General features: G+C 42.6%; 1 protein-coding gene across 1 annotated transcript in view; it reads left to right on the top strand.

Annotated features, from left to right (window-relative positions):
• The window catches only part of NALCN (sodium leak channel, non-selective), a 321940-nt gene that overhangs the window by 301425 nt on the left and 6062 nt on the right, over nt 1-14453 (top strand). Inside the window, 8 exon segments of the mRNA XM_038569986.1 lie at nt 46-120; nt 883-1002; nt 4228-4296; nt 5181-5329; nt 6418-6511; nt 8159-8291; nt 8960-9075; nt 10983-11140. Of these exon segments, the coding sequence (XP_038425914.1) occupies nt 46-120; nt 883-1002; nt 4228-4296; nt 5181-5329; nt 6418-6511; nt 8159-8291; nt 8960-9075; nt 10983-11140 (914 nt within the window).

Genomic DNA, 14453 nt, shown 5'->3' with positions numbered 1-14453 from the left:
GTCTGATGGGTGCGGACAAAGACCAGTGTGCTGTTTCTCTTCCAGTGGGACGTGGAGGACCCAGTGACTGTCCCTTTGGCAACCATGTCAGTTGTTTTCACCTTCATCTTTGTTCTAGAGGTATGGTAACGAGCCAGCTGGCTCTGGGGGCTGTGGTGGGCATCGTACAGTAGAGCAGGGTCCTCCGTTGATGGCACCCACCTTCAGCTCTGTGTTCTGTTGTTTTTGAAACCTTTTTTAGGGGCGAGGGTTGGCATGCTCATAGGACAGTTCCCTTTGTAGGCCGTTGTGCTTTACTTGAACAAAGATTTCACTTGCTATTTCAGCTTTTTCTAACTGCGGAAATTGCTAACTGCTGTTGATTATTGTATCTGAATGTTGGCCTGTCTGGTTTTGTGAGTTCAAATATTTTGACTGAACTACACAAACCACTGTAATTCAGGAACTCAAATTGCAATGTAGTGGCCGAGGGAGTTAGCCCAGACAAGATTATTTTAATATACGGTCTGTATAATATCATTTTCCAGCGTAATCTTCTTTGAGATACAAGCAGATTTTTATTTCACCCTGTACTGGTTGATGTTTCCCAAAATCTATGGTCTTTTCCTTGAGGAAGAAAAACATCCTGCCAACAGAACTAGTCATAAAACAAAGAGAAAAGAGCATGGAGAATATAGATTTGTAACCTCCCCAGCTTTAGAATTTAAATAGATCAATCTAGATCTAGATCTCTAGATCTGTATCTATCTATGTATCTATCCCTTGGTAATAAAATCTTCCGTTTGGGTTCTACATCCTTTAAAAAATATGCCTCGAGTTTGCACATTTAAATATATGCTAAACACTAAGCCTCTATTTACTGCCTTCAATATCTTCCCCCAGGTTACAATGAAGATCATAGCCATGTCGCCCGCCGGCTTCTGGCAAAGCAGAAGAAACCGATACGACCTGCTGGTGACGTCACTTGGTGTGGTCTGGGTGGTACTTCACTTTGCCCTCCTGGTATGCATGTAATTAGAGTGTATTTTAATTGAGAACTTGGGTTCAGGTAACCCTGTTTCCAGACTCATTTCAGTGCATGCAGCCTACCCTCAGGTGTCAGATTAACTTCCCTACATCCAGCCTTGACCATGACAGGCCCTCAGCTGTGCTTCTGTACCCCCACAGTCTTCACACAGACAAGATCTGGCCCCTTGGTGTCCTAGAGTATGTGAATCAGAACCTTAAAGATCTCTAGTTTAATTCTCATTTTTCCAAAGGATAAAAATAAGAGAAAGAACAATGGAAACAGAGGCTAAAACCTGCCTAACTTCACATACAAGCAGGTAGCTGAAGACTCAAACCCAATTTTCTGAACTGAAGTGTAGCATTCATGTCACTCCGTTATAGTCAGTAGTATTTCACAGTGGGATTCTCAGGCACTTTTGCTGCCTTATTTCCTACTAGATGTCCAGCTGTCATTTCTCTAAAGCCTGTCATTCCCAGTGTCTGAGTTTTCACCAGTTTGCTTAAAATGAACTCTGTTGTCCAGTTAGAACAAAATGTGGCCACGGGTGTAATTTCAAATTTTCTAGGAGCTGAATTAAAAAACTAAAAAAGGAAATTGGAGAAGGACAAACATTATATGGTCTCATTCATTTGGGGAATATAAATAGTGTAAGGGAGTAAAGGGGAAAGGAGAGAAAATGAGTGGGAAAATATCAGTGAGGGTGAAAGAACATGACAGACACCTAACTCTGGGAAACCAACAAGGCAACAAGGGGTAGTGGAAAGGGCGGTGGGCAGGGGGATGGGGTGACTGGGTGACGGGCACTGAAGGGGGCGCTTGACAGGATGAGCACTGGGTGTTATGCTATATGTTGGCAAATTGAACTCCAATAAAAAAAATACAAAAAAAAAAAAAACTAAAAAAGGAACAGATGATATTAACTTAGTAATGTATTTTATCCTACCATAGCCACAATATTATCATTTTAGCATGTCACCAATATAAAAATTATTAAGGAATTTATATTTTTATTGGTACTAAATCTTTGTGTATTTTACATTTACAGCACATCTTAATTTAGACTCACCACATTCCAAGTGTTCAGTAATCACAGGTGGCTGGTGGCTGCCATACTGGACAACACAATTCTAGAGGCCCCTACTCTGGGCTCCACCATTTTCCAGTCTTGATTGAGTTATTTATCTTTGGTGATCCTTTGTTCCCTGCTCTGAACTGGGGGATATAACTTCATAATCTGTCCATTCCATATGGGCATCATAGAGATCATATGAAGTTCTTCTAACTGTAAAGAGTACACAAACCCATGGTATGTTATTATAAGTACCTTCCCTTTTTTGGTTAATCTTCTTTGATCACAGACAAAAGTAATATTATCAGATCTCCCTGCACTCTTCTATCCATCCTTCGATCCTCTCCAATGTTAGAGTCATGCCGGAAAAGATCCATCACACAGAGAACCCATTTACACATCACAGAGGGCTTCAGTATGAAATTGCCATGCTCAGGCAGGTAGGCGTTGAATGTCCTTCCTAAAATAACTGTCACCTTCAGCATCAGGGGCTGTGCCAAGCCTAGGTGGGCTCTCAGTCACCCTCATCCATTTTCTTCCACAACAAATGGTTTTGAGCACTAAAGATGTGTAAGTCATCATGCTGGGAATTGAGAAGAATACAATGAACCAAACAAAGGCATTCACCACTCTCATGGACATCACAGCCTGGAAAGTTGGTGTTTTGTCTTATTTTAAAGTGTAAGCCAGAATATTTAATCTTGATCCAAGAGGTTGAGGAGAATTTGAGACTGCTGCAGGCAGGCATTCATGGAGTGCTCCCACAACAATGAGGGTTACAGCCAGAATGAGGCAGAGAGACACACATTCCTACAATGACATGAAATAGTGGAAGGTGGCTCATCAGAGAGGTCCTGGAAAGGGTCCCTGTGGAAGTGATGGCTTGGTTTAGTCTGTAGGAGGAGGGACATGTCGGCAGCTGTCCCTGTGATGGAACGCTGCAGGAAGGAAACAGTTCTGGAGTAGAAGGACAGAGGGGGACATGGAACAAAATCTGGATGGGACCTCTCAGCACCAGGCAAAGGATGGGGATCATGCTCCTAGAAACTACTGGGGGTCGTCATTTCCAGAATGCAAAGTGAGAAGTCATCTATAACAGATTGGAACTAATGCAGAAAGAAACTGCAAGGTCCATGTTTCTTATCTTTCTCTAGACAAATGGAGTCAAAAGCTACTTAGTCCAAGCAGAAGAGTAGAGCAGGCTTCCTAATTCCGGATGTCACAGAGAGGACATTTCACACTGAAAAAATCAACTTGCCTCTACTGCCTGACTGCTGATGTTCCCCTCCAAGAACCCCCAGTCCTGGAAGGACGCTCGACTTCCACTCTATTTTGCAGGGGTCTATTGTGAAGGCAGATGCAGTCCTTGCTCCTATCCCAAGTTATTTCTGTGCAGACACATTCATTTCCCTGTACCTCAAGGATATCACCAGACCCCTTCCTGGGGGCCCATATGTGACTATTGTCATTTGGCGAGGCAAGGCTCCTCGTGAAAAATCATGCTTTGGCACGAGTTTAATGCCACAGTTGTTATTGCAGTTCTAGCTGCTAGGATCTCTGTTTCTGAGATGAAGCTTTCTTAGTCATAAAACTCACCCAGTCATCTCTTGCTGCTGATCACACCCTTGAAGAATGAGCTGGATGTGTTTCTGGGTGGGATAGACATTTCTGAAGTCAGCTTACAGGAATGTGGCCAGCTGGTCTCCAGAGTCTCTGCAGTCCTTCTTCAGAGAGGGGGAAACTGGCCTCCCTCCATCTCTTCCAACACCAGACCTCCTTCTTGGCCAGGATTCCTGCATTTCCTGTCTCACTTGACTTCCTTGTGTTGCATTGTTACCCTGAGTTTTTCTTGCTCCTCAAAGGAGCCGGTCACTATTTTTATGTAAAATAAGTTTTAAAATACAGAATTCAGCTGAGCAAAACAGGGAGTGAAGTTTCATTTAAGATTTGATTTTATAGCTAATATTTATTCATGAGTTTTGGCAGTGACCTTTTCAGCACCTTTTAAAGATAAATTTCTTATAAGAATTTTCACATTTTATTAAACTAATTACTCAGTAGACTTCACAGAAGACTTAAAATGAAAAGTGGAACTGTAACAAGATCTTCTGTGCACATTATGAGCAGCTCTCTTCTGTTTAAATTTCAGAACGCATATACCTACATGATGGGTGCCTGCGTGATTGTCTTCCGGTTTTTCTCTATCTGTGGAAAGCATGTGAGTACGTCGTGAAGGATACTATCAAAGCTTACACCTGTACAGAAGAAAGGAGCGATGCCCAATTGACCAGCTGTCCTTCTGGGTTTTCAGGGTGGAAGTTAACAAATTGCTGGTCATCCAAAGTCCAAATGAGCAAATATTAAATATTAAAAGGAATCCGGTAGCTTAGTTATCTTGTAATATGTTTCCTGACATTTATGTTGTTTTATTTATTCTTCATACTTGCTAACTGAACTCAATCATCAAATAAGATAACATCGGGCATAAAAGCAAAAACAATGGTCTTTCTTAACACTTCTTTATTTTCATTGTTGTTATTTGTAGTAAAGTTCCTTTGCTCCAAAGAAAAATAATCTTTAATGAAGCTTCATGATTCTGTGATCCCAGATTTCTTTATATTCTTTTTTTGTTCATGCATATACTCTGCATATTTTTTTCGTTTCTTAAAGTTGCTCCCTTTTTCATGACTGATATTATTTCATATACATTTCATAAATGCTCATATTCAGTACATTCAACGTTTGATACTATTTAGTATTTTGTCATGGTTTAGGCTTGTTTTGGTAAACATCTGTCTGTGGAAGAATCCTGAGTCTACTTGGTGGTACAGGCCAAAAGTGTACAGCTCTCCTTATAGAGACTAAGGCAGCAAGAGAAAACAGAATTTTAGGCTTTTATTTTGGCTAAAAGGGCTGAATAGTTTGAAATACAAGTTAAATTTCTCTCTAATGTCTTTTTTGAATAATAGATTTAATCCCCTTTAAAGCAGTTGTCAAATGAGGGTGCAAACTATCTTGTACCAATCTGCATACTTGTCATTCACTTCCCTGGTTAACAAAACAAATATTTATTTTCTCCTCTCCACTTTCATCTCCATATAGGTAACGCTAAAGATGCTCCTCCTGACAGTGGTTGTCAGCATGTATAAAAGCTTCTTCATCATAGTAGGGATGTTCCTTTTGCTCTTGTGTTATGCTTTTGCTGGAGTTGTTTTATTTGGTACTGTGAAATATGGAGAGAACATTAACAGGTCGGTGTACATTTATCTTTTTATTCATTGTCAAGCAAACTTTTTTAGTCATGAAATCATGAATAAAAATCCGAATGGCTTTTACCTATTAAAGATGGAAAGGGGAAGTGATCAGTTGGAAACTGAAATGAAATAAAATGTCCAAGTTTTAAATGATATTTTTCTAACTAAAAACAGACTACATATTGACTTTAGAAAACTATTTCCATAATATTCCCATAATGAAACATGAATCCATAATTCCAAATCTACCATCATGCAGGAATAACCACTTCTAAATATCCTGGTGAATTTCTATCCATCTACTGCCAAAAAACAATATATTCTTTATTTAATTACACTTTAAGATGACTTTGGGTTCTCCTTTGTTTTTTTTTTTTTTAAATAAAACATGGGAAGTTATAACTCCCAAAATGGTTACTATATATGAAAAACATTTTTCAAAGATTATCTTAAATTTTAAGATAAAATTTGGAAGCAAAAGTCTTTTTTAAAAAAGTAATAACAGGGTTGCCTGGGTGGCTCAGTGGTTGAATGCTGGCCTTTGGCCCAGCGAATGATCCTAGAGTCCCAGGATCAAGTCCCACATCAGGCTCCCTGCATGGAACCTGCTTCTCTCTCTGCTTGTGTCTCTGCCTCTCTCTCTGTGTGTGTCTCTCATGAATAAATAAATAAAATATTTTTAAAAAGATAAAAAATAAAAAATTACAAAAATTTTTGAGAAAGTAATTACACAACAAATTAAATACAAATGTGTCTTGTTCCAGAGATGACTTAATTGATTCATGGCAGCTCTATTTTTTATAGCAAACTCCATGTGAAAGAAGGAATCACTCTTACTTGTCAAAGCTAAAACCCTCAGTCATTCAAGATGCATGGCCATAAATTGGTGGCATCATGCTAGGCTTGGGTTATTCAGACAGCTATGCTTGAGGGCAAGTATGAATAACAAATTAAGAAGGTATAGCCTTTAGACATGGTAACCTAGCAGCCAAATTTTCTCCAAAAGCTACCTGTTTTAGTGGTGACACCTTACTACTTCTTGACAAACTATATTACCCACATTCTGGTTTTTCTTCCTTAATTAGGCATGCCAACTTTTCTTCAGCTGGCAAAGCCATCACCGTACTGTTCCGAATTGTCACAGGCGAAGACTGGAATAAGATTATGCATGACTGTATGGTAAACTTTTCTTTTCATCACTAACAGTGCCTCAACTTAGAACTGAATGAAACTCCTTGCAATGCAATATTAGCAGCGTCATCCTTGTTAGCATCAAGACTTTGTGTACAAAATACATATCCTGGCTGTTTAGTTCATAAAACTGCATTCTTTTGCATTACGGAGTATGGCCATATGCAGGAAGAATATCCAGTGAACCCAGCTTGAGCTACTGCAGTTCCATTTGGCGGATATACATTATGTGGGCATTGGTCTTTCCCTCCCACCTGTAACATTTTGGCAGTCAAGTACAACCAGGTGTCCCCTGCTTCTTTACCTGAACTTATTCAATAGATATTCACTGAGCACCTGGTTTATCCTGGGCCATATGCCAGATGCTAGGTCTCCCGTGATTCCAGGGCATTCTCAAGGAGGTTAGAGCCAGGCTCTGAGCTACACCCTCCCTTAGGTTCCCCTCGTCTCCTCACTGTGCCCCCACCCCATCTCCCTTACAACATAGGCTCCATCAGGAGTCCCGCCTCACACTAAGACTGCAGTGATATGTTGCCTACAGCACTCCGTATTTCTCCTTTGTAGTGTATAGCCCAACTGCAGTGAGTTACTGGCTTGATTATTTCATCTCTATTTCCATTTTCACAACCTCAAGAACAATGCTGTCCAAAAACAATGTCTGCAATGCTGACAATCTGCTCTGTCCAATTCAATAGCCATATGTGGTTACTGAGCATTTGAAATGTGACTAGTACACTGAGCAACTGAATTCTAAATTTTATCTAACAGTGTTTGGTGTTCATTAACAGACATTTACATTTTAATAGCCACCTGCAGGCCATGGCTCCTGTAGAGCTCTAGACTGTCAGCAACATGAAGGAGCCACAGAGTATGTCTTGCTTAGACTTGTCTGTCTCTAACACTGGGTAGAAATCTAGCACATAGTAGGAGCTAAAGAACCCTATGCACGAATTTACCAAATCAGATATAATATAAGGCAGAATTAAATAAATTCTAAATAAAGAACAAGCAGAGTGCTATGGGAATGTAGAAGAAAGAGCTAGTCTCTCTGGCTGAAAGAAACCAGGTCTCTGAAAAGTGTTGGCATTTTATTGGGGCCCCTGAAGATGGGGAGGCTTTTGATAACCTGAGCCTTATATGCTCTTCTGTAATGTCCCATAAAGGTGTCCCAGGAAGGGGGATTACTGGTTTCTTCTTACACAATTCGAATGTGACTGTGCTGCATATAACAAATCTTCATAAATCTTAACCCATTAGTTAGGTTGGAGAAGATTTGTAAATGCCTTATTGACTTTCTGTAGTTCCCATTAGAGCGACTACTCACCATAGTCTGACTAGTCACTTAAGACTAGGAGAGGTGGCTGAAAGAATGTCTCTTGCAAGAAACCGGTTCATTTTCATTATGCTTCTAAAATGGCAATGAACCTGGGATTCCACAGGGTTGGGAGTATAGAATAAATGAAATATTCTCTTTGATTTTTGCCATGGATGGTGTCCTCGATGTATGTGGCTTCTGAGAGACTACACTGAAATTCTGTTTTCTATGCAGAGGAATAGTTCACTAACTACAGTGGGCACACAGAAATTTGTATTGTTCACTCTTACCCCTGCTGCCCCTCCCTCATGACCCTGTAGGTCCAGCCTCCCTTTTGCACACCAGATGAATTCACATACTGGGCAACAGACTGTGGAAATTATGCCGGGGCGCTTATGTATTTCTGTTCATTTTATGTCATCATTGCCTACATCATGCTAAATCTGCTTGTAGGTAAGTGACGTTTGCTAAATATGTTTTAATATCCTTAAGCTCAGGTACTTAGATAATTATGTACAATTTGCAAGTAATTACCCCAGATTGCTTGGGGTGGGTGTTTCACGGCATTAATTATAAATTGTTGCCTCTCAATCCAGAAGCTGAAAAGACCTTTGAAAGGCATGTAAATGACAGTTGATTGCAATTTCAAGAGTTGTCCTATTAATTATGATCATTAATTTCGAAAGAGCTCTTCACACGGATTGAGTTGAACAAATCTCAGGGAGGGCTACCTTTATGGCCTCAAAAGATCACAGTTGTGTTTTTGAAAGATACACAGTGTTCACCCAGGTGTGGGGCCACCCAGAACCCAATCTGACCTTTAAAAACTGCCTTGGAACTGTCAACTAGGAGTGAAAGCCAGCTGGCATGGATATCTCTACACACAGAATGTCTGTTTATGCCCATGACCCTCATGTTTTGGAAAGGCAGGAGCTGGATAAATAGCTTAGTCCAAATGTAAGATATGCCAACTTGGAAAACACACTAAAAGCACTTTAAAAATTTGGCTTATAATATAGGTGATAAAATCCATTGTTTATAATAGATATTTTATTTTTTCTAAAAAATGACAGATTAGCATAATTATCTAAATTCTCCATTTTTCTTTTTTCTTTTCTTAGCCATCATTGTGGAGAATTTCTCCTTGTTTTATTCCACGGAGGAGGACCAGCTCCTAAGTTACAATGATCTCCGCCACTTTCAAATCATATGGAATATGGTGGATGATAAACGAGAGGTAGGAAAGGGGGCTGCTGCCTCATGCCCACCCTCCCAAAGAGACTCATTGCCCTCCCTCAGATATTTAAGCAGGCTTTTGGTCACCAGTGGACATCTACTGAATTTGGAACAGCCATGGGTGAATTGTAGAAAGCCACCATTGGCCGTTCAGCAGAATATGCTGGGAGGAGAAAGGGACAGAATGGTTGCCCTTGTGTCCTGTCCAACCATGGATGTCCTTTTCTTTGGACATTCTTAAAGTCACCAAGGAAAGGAAACCAAGGAGCTCTGAAGAAACCAGCCCTGGGCTGGGGGCAGGAGGAGTGAAATTCAGATCACCAGAGCAATGGTATAACACAAAGCCACAGGCAGCCACCAAAAAGCAAGCCTGATTACAAGTGCAAAGGAGTTATTTAGAGGTTTCTGAAAGTTATGATTTTTCATTATTTTGGACTTATTATTTGAATGCTTTCATCCTACAGCTTACCCAAGATTTCCTAGAATTAGCCAAAGCTCCAGCACCTTCTTCTGCTGCTCCTCTTCTTGATCCTTCTTCATCCTAGCAAACACTCAGGCCCAGTTCTGGGTGCTGGGGATAGAGTGATGAGCACAATGGAAAGGCCCCCATACTCACTGAGCCTCTGTTCTAATAAAAAAAATCAAATAATAATTATAATAATGATTACTATCTCAAGATGCTATAAGTACTTTGCAGAAGGCAATATGGTAGAGACTCATTGGACCTTGGGGGGCAGGCTAGTTTGGTGGGGTGGCCCTGATGGTCTGGCTGAGGAGGTACTGATAGACCCCACATCTGAAAAACAAGGCAAGTTCTGCTGTGGAGAAATCTGGGGGGAAGATCCAAAAATAGCTATAGGAAGAGTTCACAGAGGGCATGAAGACCAAGCAGCCAGAACAGGCTGAGGAAAGGGGCATGCCGAGCTAGGCCAGCACAGTAATGCCTGGCTTTCCCCACTCCCTCTGTCCCCCTCTCCCTAACACACCCCACTTTCCCAGGCACCAGTCCCTGGGGGCTTTCTCTGAGACAGTGACCTACACATGTGGCCTTTGGCCTAGCTCTTCCCATTTCGATCCACCTGCATCTCCAAGACTGCTGCCTGTAGGAACCGGCTTTCCTTGGACGTACATGTCAATAGTAGACAGCACCACAGCGGTCACATGTTAAGGAGTTAGTAAGTGACAGGAATTCATGGGTTGCTCCTGTGCCTGCCTCTTGCCCGGGGCCTTCATTCAAAGACGCTAGGTGGTGTTGCCCATAAGGGAGCAACGTGTATTTGATTTTCAGAACCTGGGGCTGCTCTGAGCAGATTCTCTTGTGTGTAATTGTTCTGATCGTGGAGAAGAGCTGAAACGGGAGTGATCATTCCTTAGAAGAACCACTTATCATGAACATTTAGAAGTTTGTAGCATCCAGGCTAAGTGAAGAGGAGGATCCCGTACATGTGAATGTTCTACTTTTTGTGGTAACGCATTACCAGCCCACTCAGCATGTGTTTTAGAGAAATTGATGAGCAGGGGCTGAGTCAGTGAAACAGGCCAGGAGGAGAGTAGCCTGGTAAAGCGAGGGTTGAGGCCAGGGAGGCAGAGGGCCTGCTCTGTACCCTCCTAGGCTCCCAGTACTGCCAGGTTATGAGGTCCCACAGAGCCAGAGAAACACCAGCAGAAAATGCAAGTGTGCTCAGCCTTCCATGTGTGATGCTCTCAGTGCCCACACCACACCCAGGCTCCAGGGAGGCGAACAACTTCCTTGCTGCCCAGTGCTAATTATGCTACCTTTTGAGAAAAAGATCTGATGTTTCAGGTTTGGGTGGGGTTTTTTTTTTTTTTTTTTCTGTGAAAACAGAATCCCAAGCCAGTCGTTATGGCCTCAAGATGATTTACCAGTCACTGTGCTCTGCCTCGCAGGGGGTGATTCCAACATTCCGGGTAAAGTTCCTGCTGAGGCTGCTGCGGGGGAGGCTGGAGGTGGATCTAGACAAAGACAAGCTCCTGTTTAAGCACATGTGCTATGAAATGGAGAGGCTGCATAATGGCGGCGATGTCACTTTCCATGACGTGCTCAGGTATGAGGGGGTTTTCCCAACTGTGTGTCCCAGAGCCCATTGCGTCCAGAGCCTGAGGCCATGTGCAGGGCCATGTGCAGGGCCTTGCGAAGTAGCACCCGCCAGGAGGTTTGTTGCCAGCCGCCACATCCACTGAGGTTAGGTGGTGCCGTCTCACTGCTCGGGCTCCAGTGGCCTTTGTCGCTGTCTCATAAGGACGGTGTCTGGGTGCAGGCCTCACACAGGAGCGGGGGAGAAGCAGCGGCCTGACATCCCCAGGAGGAGTCTCCCTTACTGACTGGGGAGCTGCTGACAGGAAGAGGTGGGGGGCAGTTAGGGGGCCCTCAGGGAGCGTGGCCACCCCTTGTTTTGTGAGGAAGGAGCTGGCCCGGCAGAGTCAAGAGACCCACTCAGTGACACAGCCTCAGTGGTCCAGCTGGGGCTAACGTCCAGTCTTCCTACTCATGGGGCCTCTCTCTGTGATGGTTGCCCCTGCTTGGGTGGCAAACCACATTTTCCATTCAGTGGGCACCTAGTCAGGACAAAAGCAACAAAATACTATAAACTAAGTGGTTTAAACAAGTTTACCGTCTCATAGTCCTGGAGGCTGGAAGTTTGAATTCAAAGGGTGGGCAGGACTGGTTCCTTCTGAGGCTGGGAGGGGGAATCCGTTCCAGCCTCTGGGGTTTTGCTGGTGATCTTTATAGAAACATCCCCCCATCTCTGCCTTCATCTTCACGTGTCAGTCTCCCCGTGTGCGTGCATGTGTGTTTGTGTATGCATGTGCGCATGTGTGCGTGTGTGTGTGTGTGTGTGTCCAGATCTTCTTTTAGAAGGACACTATTCATATTGGATTAGGGACCCACCCCGTTCTGATATGACCTCATCTCAACTAATCACATCTGCAGTGACCTATTTCCGAATAAGAACACATTTTGAGGTACTGGGGGTTATGACCCCAACATCTAGTTTTTAGGAGGAAAACAATTCAGTCCATAGCAGCTGTTTAAACAGGAATCCGTGGATCAAATCCAGAGGCCTGTGGACTTGGAAACAGTTACATCTTTATTTTCATAAATCACTCTCTGAAATATTGCATTTTCTACAGTGATGAATGCGAGTAGCAAACCACAGTGGTATTAACAATACGTGCATCTTTGTCACCAACAGAAATCACGGATATTTTCAGAGCCCATCACTGATGTGGCTGGTAATTTAAATATCCTCTATACTTACCAGTACTTCTAAGTTATAGTGGTCATTTGAGCTACTAGATGTTATTATTTAATGCAACAATAAAGAAGCATTTATGTTACTATGTCATCATCTTTTTAAATTTTTTCTAAAATTAATTTTCTTTTATTGAAGTAGAGTTGACACACAATATTACATTAGTTTCAGGTGTACAACACAGTGACTCAACAGCTCCCTATATTATGCTATGATCTCCACAAGAATAGATAACATGAGTTACCAAACAACACTATTGCAGCATCATTGGCTGTATTTCTTATGTTATACTTTTCATCCCTCTGACTTACTCATTCCAAACCTGGAAGCCTGTACCTCCCCCTCCACTTCACCCATTTTGCCCATCTCCCCACCATCCTCCCCTCTGATAACCACCAGTTTATTCTCTGTGTCTGTCTCTGCTTTATTTATTTTTTTTTTTAGGTTCCACATGTCAGTGAAATCATATGGTATTTGTCTTTCTCTGTCTGGTTTATTTCACTTAGCATAATACCCTCTAGGTTCATCCGTGTTGTCACAAATAGCAAGACCTCATTATTTTTTTATGGCTGAGAACTATTGTGTGTGATATAATATATATATATATATATATATCATCCTCTTTGCCCATTCTATCATCACCTTTATAAAGAAAATAATATGAAAACTGTATACCTCAATACAATTGGTTTCCTTTGTAATAATGCATATTTTATTTTATGCATTTTAAACGTTCTTCTGTGAAAAGTCCCGTAGGCTCTCAGAGAGGTCTGTCCTCAGGAGAAGTCAAGGCCCTTCTCTAGCGGTACCTGTTTCCGTCAGGTTGCAGGTACTTGACAGGTTCAGTGTTGGTACAGTGGCACACATTCAGAAGCACTCAAGTATACAGAAATACACTTGTGACTGAAATTTGAAAAGCGATCAGAACAGGAAGGACCTGGGAGATGTTCTCTCAAGTTAATTGTTTTCCTTCCCACTATTCACTTCTTCCAGGAGCAGGCTAAAGTGCAGAAAAGGAAGAGGCATAAAATATGTATGATTAGCAAAGGATGCCATCTCTAGCAGAATGTCACCAAGTCATTCCTCCTGGTGACAAAAATTGGGGGGCTGAAAGTGAAGCACCTAGACAAACAGCCGTCCTTAGCAGTTATCCCTCAGCCTCTCTAGAACCCAGTGAAACATCTTAATAAAATGGACCTGGGCTAAAGCCAACGGGGGCACTGGTTGCCCCTCCCTGTCCCTATTGCTCAGTGAATGATAGAAACAATTCAGCAATAATGAGATTCTGGATGAGGCAGGGACAAAAGGAAGAGCCAACACATTTCCTTCCTCCATAGTGAGAAGAGCCTTGGCAAAGAAGAGAAGGTCAACTACCAGTGCTGCATGGGGAGCACCCCCCAGCACCTCTATGCCAGGATATAGGCTGTGGAGGTAGGTACTGGGCTCACAGACGGGGCAGGCAGGGGCTGAGTGCTAACCTGGGGTCCCATGGGGGCAGCAGGGAGCACAGAGCCACAGAAAGGGCTGCATTCTCCTTTAACTGTGGACCTCTCAACCCAGATACAGAAAGAGTATCTTATTACCCCAGGGCCCTGAGGAGGCAAACCCATCGGCTGTGTTGGTTTTATTTGCCACTGACTACACCTGCTATGCCAAGGTCAGAATGGGAGTGAATATTGTACCCTGACTTCACATCCGCCAGAATTATGAGATCAGTGGAGAGGGAAATGTGGGGAGGGGAAGGAGCAGGAAACATGACCTTTGGCCAAGCATACTAACCATCCCCAATTAGAACTGAACCTGACAAAAGTATAGAGAGAGCACTCTTCCTTCTATGGGGAAAGTTCCAGAGCCTTAAGCAGCTGAGAATGTAGATCAGGGCCCTGCCTGGATCTTTTGTTTTACAGACACTTACATGGCACTTACTGTTGTAAGCACCTCACAAGTATTAGCTCAATCACTTAATAAGGTGGGTACCGTGACTATCCACATCTTACAGAGGAGGTGACATAACTAGCCCAGGTCCCTCAACTAGTCCAGTGGCATAGGGACACTACCTTGGTTGGACTGAGTGATGTCCTGTCTGGAGTTTGAGATCTCTGCT

The sequence above is a fragment of the Canis lupus genome, chromosome 22 (genome assembly GCF_011100685.1).
Source record: "Canis lupus familiaris isolate Mischka breed German Shepherd chromosome 22, alternate assembly UU_Cfam_GSD_1.0, whole genome shotgun sequence".
Classification (NCBI taxonomy): domain Eukaryota; kingdom Metazoa; phylum Chordata; class Mammalia; order Carnivora; family Canidae; genus Canis; species Canis lupus.
This window is presented reverse-complemented; position numbering and strand designations above follow the sequence as displayed.